The sequence below is a fragment of the Wyeomyia smithii genome, chromosome 2 (assembly GCF_029784165.1).
Source record: "Wyeomyia smithii strain HCP4-BCI-WySm-NY-G18 chromosome 2, ASM2978416v1, whole genome shotgun sequence".
NCBI classification, from domain to species: domain Eukaryota; kingdom Metazoa; phylum Arthropoda; class Insecta; order Diptera; family Culicidae; genus Wyeomyia; species Wyeomyia smithii.
In genome coordinates this window covers 41,054,965-41,067,402 of record NC_073695.1, presented here as the reverse complement: position 1 = coordinate 41,067,402, position 12,438 = coordinate 41,054,965, and the positions used below count along the sequence as shown (strand labels likewise).

Sequence of the window (12,438 nt, the reverse complement as noted above, 5' to 3'; positions counted from 1 at the left end):
TATCCGAAAAATTAACCTTTCACCCCACGAAATGACTGCCAGATTTTTTCCAGATTTTTATTTTGCCTTTTCCAGATTTTTTAAAAAATGACCTGGCAACGCTGGTTGTATGTGACTTTTTTGTGGCTCCATTTCTGTTTCGAACCCACTGTGGTTCCAATATTTTGCCTGTTATTTTTCGGTCATAGAAAAATGGCGTCTTTTCATAGGCCTGAGAAGAACAAAATGAGGCCTTCCTGAAAAATTTACCACTGGGAATGGGAGAATATCAGGCCTATGAAAAGACGCCATTTTTCTATGACCGAAAAATAACAGGCAAAATATTGGAACCACAGTGGGTTCGAAATGGAAATGGAGCCACAAAAAAAGTCACATACAACCCAGTGCAAAAGCATAGGCGCGTCTAAGGCCTGGAGAATATACAAAAAAAAAGTTATATTATCCTATTTTTCCTTCATTGTTTGTCGCGACGTGGGTGTTATATTTAATAAACCTATATCTATCTCTAACACGAAAAAGCAGGGTTATTCACAAATTTGAAATTCTCTCTTCTGATTTCTTAGGGCCATTCACTCTAATTTTTGTTTACGGTTACATATTTCGCATTCGTACGGAAGTACCCCAGAACATGTTTCATGGGATTGGAGAAATTTATTAGCAACAAGATTTATCTTTATAAAGCGTTAACTGTTATTGTGGCAGATTACTTCCTAGCTTTAACAATGGATCTTGATCCTGAAACTGACCCGTCTTCCAATTAAATTTTCTCAACAACAGCGTCTGGTTGTCCATCCCTTTATTCCAAGAAGTCACTCGGAAGAAACCATTCGGATTCAATTTCCCACTAGTTGTGGTGCGATGACCAACGAAATCTGGTGCTTTGTGATTACACACTGGTAATCTGAACGCGTAAGGTTTTACACGAGTATTTGTAAGCGCTGCTAATCTATTGGTTTTTCGACGCTTTCCGACGAGGACGCGATCCAATTGTGGTATGTGGTTTTTCAATCTCTTTCTACGGTTTTTACGGCGATCTGCAGGCCGTGGATTAATCAAATCTTGGGCGGTCTCTTCCGTACAAGTCGCCGATTGTGGAGCAGGTTGTGCATTAGTTTCTATTTGAACGATTTCCTTCGTACAAGTCGCCGGTTGTGGAGCAGGTTCCAGTTGCTCGGTTTCCTCTGAAGTCATGTTCGCCACCGTCGTTGATTCATTTGATGCATCATTTGATGATTCTGGTTCTGGTAATTGTGCTGTTTGTATGCTTTTCTCTAAAGCCGACCCCAACGTGTCTATGAGGAACTCGTCCTCTTCGTCGGCCATAATCAAAAGCTGAGAAATGAAAATGAATATATCTTTACTGAAATTTTTCCGTATCCTTTCATACTAAAACGAAAAAAGGATTGTAGAATATCGATTTTTCAATCTTAAAATATCTGTTCGCAGGATTTAATCACACAACTTAATAACAAAAAACATGCGCTTCGGAATATAAATACATAATATATCTGATACTTTTTATTTAATATCAATTTGACTGAATATCGAAGACAACAATGTAGGAAACAAAAATTTTACACTTACTCTTCTTGTGATTCAAGCAATCAAGCTGAAATTGTTTGTTTGACGGGTTTCCACAGAATCAACGTGAATTAAAGTTGCGTAAACACCAATATTTTTGTATTAAATCTTCGAAATCCGTGTAGAAAATCTTTCCCGTGAAAAGTTTTACATTGTCTTCAAAAAGATTAAAGAGCAGAGTTGATTTAGATCCAATCAAAAGACTGCTTCAACAAAAACACGTGTCATTTGGAATACAGTGGCGAGTCCACCCGACTCATTCTCTGTAACAGGGCTCAAAATATCATCCACCACCAAATCAAAATGAAAATAAGAATAACCCTGTCACAGAACAGAATACCAGTGACTATTTGAGAATGATATTCTGAATTGGACGAGGTGCAACAAAACTAAACCAACACACTTAGATTTTATTGCCGGGAAAACAACAGCTGAGAAATTCAGCAAAATACTCTACTAGTTTTCGGCACAATTTTCAAGAACTTCGGCAAACAAAATGTCAATATCTGCTGGTTTACGGTAGATCGATATATTTGCTGAATGTTCGTCATAATAAATTGCTGATATTTGTAAAAAACTGCCGAGCTCGATCAGCTGTTCAGAAGTTTGCCGAGACAAATTAAAGTGTGAAGCGCCAAAACCATTAGGTTGAGTATTTGACACTCCTGCTATAACGAATTTATGTTATGAAACTCTTAATTTGTAAGTCATTAAAAAATTGACAAGTGAATTTTATGAGAACTGATCAATAAAAAAAATCTGCATTTACTACAAACCACAGTTCGTGTTCCTATTTTCTTTCCAAATTAAAATTGCTAAAAGAACAAAGAGGACAAAACTGGACTTTCTTTGAGATTGAATAACTTGGCATTACTCGTAGGGTTTGAGGTCATAGTTTATTATTCTTGATTGAGTGGAACCAATTCTATCAATGCGTTAAGACTTAAAGTAATATATGCGTATTCTGAAAAGGGTATGGTTTTTCCTTAGAAAAAGCCTGATCTTGAATTGAATGATCGGCCTCCCGTGCGACCACCGTACGGACCGCTACTAAAGTTGTTGGCGCGACGTGATCCTTGCCGATCGAAACTGTTGTTACTTCTATTGTTACCTCTGTTGTCATTAGCAGAAAGGGTGCGATTTAACTGGGCGAATAAATTGTCAACCAAGCTTAGGGGGCGGCTGTTGGATTGGCCACCGCCGCCACCACCACTGCCATTGTTGAATGAATTAGAGTTGCCTCCCCAGTTATTGCCGCGCGAGCCGGAATTAAACTGGTTACTGTCAAAATTGTCGAAATTACTCCTTCTGGGAGGACTTGGCGCACGGTTAAACACCGTTTGTTTAGACATGTTGTTGTCCCAAACGGGAACAAAATTCCGTCTCGGTGGGTTTTGATTTCTTGGTGCACCCGAAGCTCTCTGCATTGGACCTCTTTGCATTTGAGCCTTTTGCACTGGTGCTCTCTGCATTGAAGCATTTGAATTCTGTGCTGGTGCATTTGGTTGTTGCAGTTTGACAACTTTAATTTTGTTGAATTTGTAGTTCAGTTCGTAGCCAAGTTCGCGAACAATTTTCGTAGATGCTGGATCCATCGTTATTTTCAGTTCAATCATTTTGCCCGAAGTTTCTTTTCTTCCTAGAATCTTCCAATTGGACGTGCTGAGGCCATCGTTCTGACACTCTACAAAGTTTAAGATTTCTTCGTTGCTATTCTGGCGGCTATCGGCGAAGTAACCAATGTACGTTTCAATTTTCAGGATGTTTTTCTCATTAACAACCTTCACAGAAGCGTCTTTCCACAGCTCTAGTTTGGGCACGTTTTGCTGAAGAAATTTAACGGTTGGCCTATCCGAGCATATAACCCGCAAATACCCGTTTACAAACACGCAGTCCTCAAAACGTGGCTTAAGCTGCGAGTCTTTTTGCTGCGTTACCTGTTTTAGGATGCCGGATTTAATCTTGTTAGATTGCTCTTTCGTGAGAACATTTAATGGATGATCGGATTTTACTACAGCCATAGCAATCACACCAGATCCTGCCCTTTTCTCTGTTGGTAGACTAAAAGCCGAATTGCCACCGAGGGCATTGGCTCTACCACGCCTGAGGGCGTCCATTGGCTTACGAGCCTGTGCTATGGCCTCTTGTTCACTAAAGCCATTCCTAAGCAACCACCCGAGTCGCTTCTTTCCCGCTCCGGTAAGCTTTTTACGTTCTTCATCGAAGTCGAACTTTGCTTTCTTCTGCCCTTTGGGGGCAACACCGGGTTTGAGTGGCTCTTGGGCCAAACGAGCGGCCTCACTGCGGCTGTACCCCTGGCCTATCAACAATCGGAATCGTTTTCTGGCCACGGTAGTAAAACGTGGGCGTTCTTTTTTCTCGCTCGTTTGACCGTTGGCTCCCTCAGTTTTCTTCGACTCGTCAGTCGAAGGTTTGGCTTCCGCATTCGCAGGCTCAGATTCACCACCGTTAGTAGCAGCCGCCGGCTCAGTTTCCATCGCCGTTGGTGCTGACTCAGCGGTAGAATCGGCCTTATCGTTGGTGGCCTCGGCGGAGGGCTTAGCCTCTTGCACACCAGTTACCGTCTCCTTCTTAGGTTCCGATGCTTGGGACGCATCCGGATTGTTAGTCGCGTTCGGTTGATTCTCAGTCGTACTCATACTGAAAAACTCAGTAATAGCTGAAGTATATAGAAAGAACTAAGTGAGTTATAGGTATTTGATATATCGCAATAAATAACTCGAAAATAATAGTAGAACTTAAATTCCAGGAAGGAAACACTTCGGTATCGATTAGCTTGCACCTCTTCACACACTCAACATTTTTACTCTTTTTACTGTGCAAGGCGAAGAGCGTTGAAAATGGCGGCGTAAGCCATCATATTAGAGCGATTACAAAGATGAATTGAAAATTTTTTTAAAGAAAACTAAAACACTAATTCATATCGTAACAATTCACCTCAGAACAGTAACAAGTTGTGAGTCAAACCGTGTTAAGTTATTGCAACTGGAACTACTTTTTTGCAGTTAATTCAGCTTTTATAAGATGATCACTTCAGAACGAACGACGTGTACGTGTCCCACCGGCGAGTGATGAAAAACGAATGAAGAAAATGAACAACCGTCCGTAAAGCGAACCGCGTCGCAAGGTACCAGTTCATGATATCCTCCAGTGTTGCCATATACATTCATCTGTATTGGAAACTGGCAGATTTTGTTCATCACGTACATTTATATTACCATCCGAAACCCGAATAGTTTTGTAATACTCGCTGCTCAATCAGACTCATGGATTGCGAGATTGCGTTTGTTCCACCACAATTGCGCTGATTTCAAAGTTATCATTGATACAATGGGGAAAAACTTAACTCTATACTCTCTAGTAAAAATCATTATCTGTATAAAATATCAATAATGTCTACCATGTCTACACTCTAATATATCCAAATATATCTGCACATATCTGCACATGTGGCAGCACTGCCAACACATTTCATATCATCGTTTTCACTCATCCGCCCTGTGGTTAAAAGTTTACCTAGGTCGGTAAGCAGAAGGTGTGAACGTACATCAAGGTAAAAACACTAAGAGCAAGCGCATCAGTACACTGCAAATAAATCGCACGACAATCCCTAATGCTCTTTACATATGAATGTCAATAAACGAACCTAATTATTTTATTATGTCGACCCATATCGATTTTTATTGGAATTCACGCTATTTCAACGTGTTTTGGCATTTGACGTATGTAAGCATTAAAAACTGAGTGTAAAATGATTGCTTCTGGTATGCATGACATGGCAAACCGAAGTGTAAGACACTTAATTTTGTGCTGTGAACTGAAACGCAAGTATTCCACGTAGATATGAAATGTTTCATCTATTAGCACAAAAGTAAGTGGAATCCACTTGGCAGTAACGTGTCGATTTTTCACAGTGTAAGTTGCTATTCACGCATGCTATTTTCATACACTCAAAATATTTTTCACATTATTGTTACGTGAAATTTCCTGTACTTCTTCATTTTCTGTCATTTTGCATGATTTATGTGACAAACATAACATCTACGTGAAAATCATATGCATACTATGTTTTATCACGTAGCATCTACGTCAAAACAGAATGAAGTATCGCGGGAACTCTCCGTGCGAAAATACACAGAAATTAAAATGGCGAAGCTGTTGTGTAATTCAGTCTCTGAACACAAAAAGGAATTTCTCGATGACTTGCCAATAAGTGAGCTTTAGAAAACCATAAGAATCCCTTACAGATTCCACACCGATTCAGTTTAAATGAGGAGGAATTACCTGAACATAAACAGTTGCAGTTAACAGTAATTATCGCCGGCAAATGTCGCAATATCATTTTGTCATTTTGCATGTCGTTAAATTCATTTACGAATTGGCGATTTTGCATGCCCGTGCGACTTATCATGCAACATATTTGGGTAATTTCTGAAACTATTTTCAGTCTATCAAGAATTTGGGAAACCACAATAGAAAATTTTATGTTGCATAAAACGTAGTAGCTATCAGACAATCAAATGCTTTTCACTTTACCGGTAGTTGAATTCTACGTGAAACTCACATGAAATGCATATGTCTACTAAATAAGATTCACATAATTAATAATCTCAACATCTCATGATGAACTCAAATGACAATCACGTAAAATATACGTGAAAATGACAGTGGAAAATATTCACATAACTTTTCCGGTAAATATAACGTGAAAAATATTTTGAGTGATGTACGTTATTTATCTTAGAAATACTCATAGATAGCGAATTTCTTTATTCCACTCGGTCAGTGCCATTCTACCAAGGAATAACGAAACGACATTGCGATTTACGACACGAGTAGAAAAAGATGCCAGATAATTGTTTGGCAAATTTTACGGTGCGCTTCGGGTAGCACGCCAGGTCAATACTGGGTCAAATTCAAGCGAATAAAGAAGGATTTTGACAGGAGTTAGGTTGGCTTCAGCTAAACGATAGGTGAGCTGGTGGAAGAAAGAAATTCGCTAAGAGTGAAGAAGAGTTGAGCGGTTAAAATACCATGAGTTTGGCAACTGAGTTTCATATGTCAGTGGGGCCTGATCTCTTTTCAAATTGCAATGTTTATGTACACACCAAAATTTCTCTTTATGGTTCAGCAAAGTACATTGCTGAAAGTGTATCAACAAACCACTTGTTTACTGAATCACAGCATTTTTTTAAAAAGTTTACTGTAATTCAGTTCTACAATTTACTGAATTTCATTCAGTAACTTCATTTTTGCTGTAAACCAGTATTTCATTGATAAATTTACTGAAAACTAGTAATCGATTCAGTGATTCGCAAAAATACAGCAAAACTATTTGCTGAACAGAAAACAGTAAATGAATGTTTGCTAGATCCAGCGGAAGAATTGATATTTCAGAAAATTTTACGTGAAGCTGTCATTAGTAAAACGCGCCAAATCGCTGTGCAGCTGGTACGGGATCATCGCTAAACTCCTGATAGCGGATATGGAACCATAGCTAAGTCACTGTTGGGCTAGACGACCCTAAAAGTTGAAATGATAATCATACATCAGTAATTCGGCTATGATCCGATGGGCGAATGGAACCTGGTGCCTGAGGGAAACATGGTTCACTTGAACTAACTGGTTAACCAGCAAATTGATTTATGCTTCGCTGAATGTACAGCAAATTGTCATAGCTGACAACCAGCAAGTTGTATTATGTTTTACTGAACATGCAGCAAACGATTTGTCACTTTTATGCAATTGAGAATTAGTGAATAATCAGCAAATTTCATTTTACTGAACAGATTGCTGAAAAGCTGAAAACACAGCACACCAAAAATAAGCGAAATTTTGCTGGTTTCCAGCAATGAAAATTTGGTGTGTATGTTTAATTTTATACACCTTTAAATGATCATTGTTTTGTTGACTACAAAAAATGAATGAACTTTCGGTTTAGAATCAATGGAGTAATGCAATTTAAAAGCATTCCTAATAATAATTCTAAAAATTCCCAATTTTTAGTTTCATTTCTTCTGCTTTATCAATAGAACAAAGATTGTTAATACAGGGACAGAGAACAGACGTTTATCTTATTTTCGAAGGAAGTGTAAAATCTTGCAGCCATCATTTAACAGTAAGTGGTAATGCTCCCATTATGTGGCGCTTGCGTTAGGCCTCGGCCATGTGTGGCGCGGCACGAACTGCGGCGAAACAGTTCGGGATCTGCTCTGACGCGGGTGAGTTTTCAGTGCTGATATTATTCCTCACCGTGAGAAAAGACGCAGTTCGCGCCGCGCCGCACTCGGCATGACAAGGGCCTTACTGATAAACCCGACAAACCGACCACTGATATCGATAAAATATTATCGTCGCAGCACTAAATCGAAATCGCGACTTTCGTTGCGCGCGACTTTTCGCTGCGACTTTAAATATCCTTACGTGAGAAGTAGTGCGCTCTATAGCACATCAGATGCGCTATACAGCGCACTATTTGCGACGTAAAGTATAATGTGAGGCATGAGAGTAAAATCAATTGTCGCCAGTCGACAATTACATTTTCAACTAAATGGATAATATTGATACAGCAATAGTTATGCAGTGCGCAACTCGAGCACCACAAGACAGATGTCGTTACCTGCATAAACAAATACCATACACGAATTGTTTCCCGCCTAGTATCTTAACCATTCATTAAAAAGTCACATAACCATTCACATACCATATCAGCCCCAGTTTTGACCATCTACTTTATAGTTAACTGAGAAATAACCATTTGGTGAACTAGGCGTTAGGTATGGTTACCATTTAAAAACATCGATTTTCCTGAACATATTTTTTTCGATATTATACACGATATGGTAAACTAATATATATATAAATATATATATATATATATATATATATATATATATATATATATATATATATATATATATATAACTAATAGCGAATTTCTTTATTCCACTAGCGCACCTGGTTTGACCTGGAAGCGCACTAACTGCTTTCAAAACCATTCTTTATTCGCTCGATTTTGAGCCAGTTTTGACCTGCCGTGCTGTCCGAAGCGCACTGTAAAATTTGTCAGCTCCAACCCACCACCGCACGTGATAAGTTCCTAAACAATTATCTGGCATCTCTTTCTTACTTGCGTCTTAAATGGCGATGACGTTTCATTATTCCTCGCCAGTTTTGCCCGCACACAGTGGAATAAAGAAATTCGCTATAATATGTATGCACTTTTCACTCCCTTTGGTAATGACGTTGAAATATATTTGCTATGCCGTTTGCTCCACGGTGACGGTAGCGACATCAAACTTTACATTACCATTCAGCATGACGAGGGATTTAATTCGGTGGGTATATTTTTGTGCACATAAACTTTTTTACACACTTTTTATCGTTTGCTTGTTAGCCTGTTCTCTGTGGTTTAAGTCATTCAATTTAGTACAGTAATAACTGATGTACCCGCATAATCAAAAACCATTGCTGAAGCGGTAAGGACTTTAACTGTACTTAATGAAGTATGGGAACTGTTCGTGATAATATCTTTTATCAGTTATTACTGTACTAAATTAAATGACTTAAACTATTGAGGTACAATATTATATTCAGTATCCCCAAATAGGATAGTGAGCACTATTCGTTCACCACACCTTCAACGGTTGAAGCTTAATCGAAAAACGAAGAGATATCTTCCATCAAACGCTGTAGTCGCAGGTTTTTGTCAAACTATAATGGAAGGTATTCGAATTGGTCACAAATCTTTCGGCTTTAGTATTTATACAATATTTTTTTCTATCTAGTATCCCCGAGCAGAACGAAGTTGAAGTCGACATTGCACGACGAATGCAAAACAGCGCCTCTCGCAGCCTGGAAGAATACAAATGTGACTACTCATAAAGAGAAATGTGCTATGGCTGGCAAGTGATGATACTTTCAGGTGAAAAACAAAAACATCATGTTTTTGCAAAAAATATCTTTATCTCGCCACTAATAATTTTTATAATATTCAAAACAATATCACGACTATTCCACGAACGATTATCAGAATATAATCAATATAAATATACCATTCATAAAATGATACCTGAACAACTGGAAACTACACTGTAATTAAATGATACGATTACTTTAAGTGTTTTTGCACTTGACTCGATTCGTCACGTCACACTGCAAATTGAAGTGATTTAGTGTTGATTTCACAATGATTAACACTTTCTAATGAGATGATCTTGCGTTGAAAACTGTTCAATGGAAATCACCATCATGTTATAATGAATATCTCTGGAATTTGCACCACTGTTCAACTCAATTGAATTACAGCTGCGATTCCAATTGACAAACGTCAAAAACATAAAACGAAACAAAAATAGTCGCGATGGCGAAAGGCGCAAGCAGCACATTTTCCCCGGAGATTAAATACTACAAGGTATACAGCCCTAGGGTTGTATGAAATGGTGACGTGGGACTAAACACTGTAATTAGGGGATTTTTTGTTACAAAATATACAGAGTCTGCAGACAGAATCAATGTGTTTATTTTCAGCCTCCCCTGGAAATCAATTTTTGGAATATATTCAACAACACTCGAAGAAATATCATTTATATTTGGCGATATTATGCCTTTAGTATTTTTTTTTTTGTGCAAAAAAATATGTATTTAACAAGGCACAAGCATATCGTGCTTGTTGAACAAGCACCGAGAATTTCTCATAATGCGTCAAAGTCAGAATTATCTCTATATCCTCAAAAACCAAATCCAATAATGCTTACGTTATCATAATGAATGGTTTTGTCTTATTTAACTCTAACTAAATCAAATCTATAGTATGGATAATACTTTCAAAATAATATGGAAGCCCTTACAAAGGTTCATCAATTGGAAAACATAAGAAAATATTTTGAACAAAATTCCTAACAAGTTCCAGCAAGAAATCTTAGAAATCCACAATTACATTTTTATTTTTTGCTTGACAATTTTTTCATTTGCCTGCAACTACATTCGCTGTATTACGAAGACAGGAAATATACGTTTATTATGGTGAAGCTTAGAATAATAATATATCATCTAACAATTTTGAAATATAAAAAGAGATTCTGTACGAATCTTACTAAATAAACTAAAAAATCACAAGCATTCGCAGGTTCTTACTCTTCTATAAATGTATATTTTCAGGAATTTACTCTTTCGATACTATCCGGTCACGATTATTTAGTGAATATCGAAGATAAAATTAAAAAAATATCCGTTGCAAAAATTTACAATTCTTGTTGAGTAATTCATGGCAATCATATTTATGAAATAAACTTTCAATCACCATCAACAGCAGCATTGTAGTTTTTCCTCAATTGCATACGAATAGAAATGTACGAACAAAAGTGTACCACTGCAATACGAATAGTACTACTGCAGTACGAATAGAAGAGTACCAATGCAATCATAGACGACGAGAGACCTGCGGTTCTATACTCCACTGGTACTGTTGCTTTTACTGGCATGTTTTCTTTCAAGACATCAGTTTTTATTAGGTTCTACAGTACCTAACACGCAGGTTTAGAGATTGTTCAAGGATGGGTATTGTTTCAAACTTTTAGGAAAACTTTTACCTTCGAGACATCATATTAGTCTAAGCTCATGGAAGCAAAAATAAATTGACCTATTGGGACGGGGAGACTGTCAATTTTTATTTCGAAATTGATACAGGGAATATCACAGGGAACGGATGGTGTCCATTAACGTCGTCTGTGCTAGGAATGCTCGCATGTAATTGGTTCATTATTCGCGTAAATTTGTTATTGAAATTACTATCAATTTTACCGCTTAGCAATGAAATTAGAGTGATAATTAACACATTACAAAATTGTTATACATTTTATCTATCCAACAACATATTGGTTATTGGTATCCATCATGTGGTTATGCTGTTATTAGCGTTTGAAATCTGACGCAACATTTACCCGTTTCATTTCCAATTTTACAGAATGCATCCCAGTATAGTAAACAAAGACGTGTCCCACGTCAAAATTTGTTTGGAAGTAAGTTCTATTGAATCTTTGATAATAATAAAATAATAATAAAACAACTCTTTTACAGATCCTGAATTCGAATACACCGACACAGCGACAGTGGTCATTTTGTAATCAAATTGAAAACCTAGAATAAAATAAAATTGAAAAATCTAAAATAAACAGAAACCTTTTAAATTTATTGTGATTAGCAGATAATATCCAAATGACCAACATTTTGTATCTCAAACATAAGAATATCAAAAAAGATGAACATAACAACAGAAAATCAAGTGATTTGCTGTTGATTTCACCGTTCTTTGCATTAACATGTTTCGAAGGATTTTCTTTTCACTTTGAAATGTTCGGCAAGTAGTGCGAATTCAACAGCAAATCACTTCACTTCGACGTGATTTTTTTTTACAGTGTACCGCAAATATACTACTATTTGAAGGCTAGTTTTAGTACAAAATTTTGAATTATTAGTTTACCATATCGTGTATAATATCGAAAAAAATATGGTCGGGAAAATCGCGGTTTTTGAATGGTAACCATACCTAACGCCTAGTTCACCACATGGTTATTTCTCAGTTTACTATAAACTAGATGGTCAAAACTGAAGCTGATATGGTATGTAAAAGGTTATATGACTTTTTTATAAATGGTTAAGGTACTATACGGGAAACAATTCGTGTATGGTATTTGTTTATGCGGGTAGTGTATTAACGTATTTGGATTCAAATCTTTACACACACACACACTTGAAATTTATTGCCGGGTCTCGGTAATTTTTGCCGAGAACGGCACCACTGAGTGCTCGGTTTAAAAAATAATGACAGCTGTCACA

General features: G+C 37.3%; 2 protein-coding genes across 2 annotated transcripts; both read right to left on the bottom strand.

Annotated features, from left to right (window-relative positions):
- Nucleotides 1-609: 609 nt before the first annotated feature.
- Nucleotides 610-2,307, bottom strand: LOC129724330 (uncharacterized). Its single transcript, XM_055679091.1, has 2 exons — nucleotides 1,585-2,307; nucleotides 610-1,332 (listed from the first exon to the last, which is right to left on the bottom strand). The coding sequence occupies exon 2, from the start codon at nucleotides 1,321-1,323 to the stop codon at nucleotides 691-693; it is 633 nt and encodes a 210-aa protein (XP_055535066.1). The 5' UTR covers nucleotides 1,324-1,332; nucleotides 1,585-2,307; the 3' UTR covers nucleotides 610-690.
- Nucleotides 2,308-2,458: 151 nt separating this feature from the next.
- LOC129724329 (uncharacterized) lies at nucleotides 2,459-4,696 on the bottom strand. Its single transcript, XM_055679090.1, has 2 exons — nucleotides 4,540-4,696; nucleotides 2,459-4,261 (listed from the first exon to the last, which is right to left on the bottom strand). The coding sequence occupies exon 2, from the start codon at nucleotides 4,239-4,241 to the stop codon at nucleotides 2,568-2,570; it is 1,674 nt and encodes a 557-aa protein (XP_055535065.1). The 5' UTR covers nucleotides 4,242-4,261; nucleotides 4,540-4,696; the 3' UTR covers nucleotides 2,459-2,567.
- Nucleotides 4,697-12,438: the final 7,742 nt, after the last annotated feature.

Coding starts and splice junctions, on each gene's coding strand:
- LOC129724330 (XM_055679091.1), bottom strand. CDS start 1,323: ATGGCCGACGAAGAGGACGAGTTCCTCATAGACACGTTGGGGTCGGCT.
- LOC129724329 (XM_055679090.1), bottom strand. CDS start 4,241: ATGAGTACGACTGAGAATCAACCGAACGCGACTAACAATCCGGATGCG.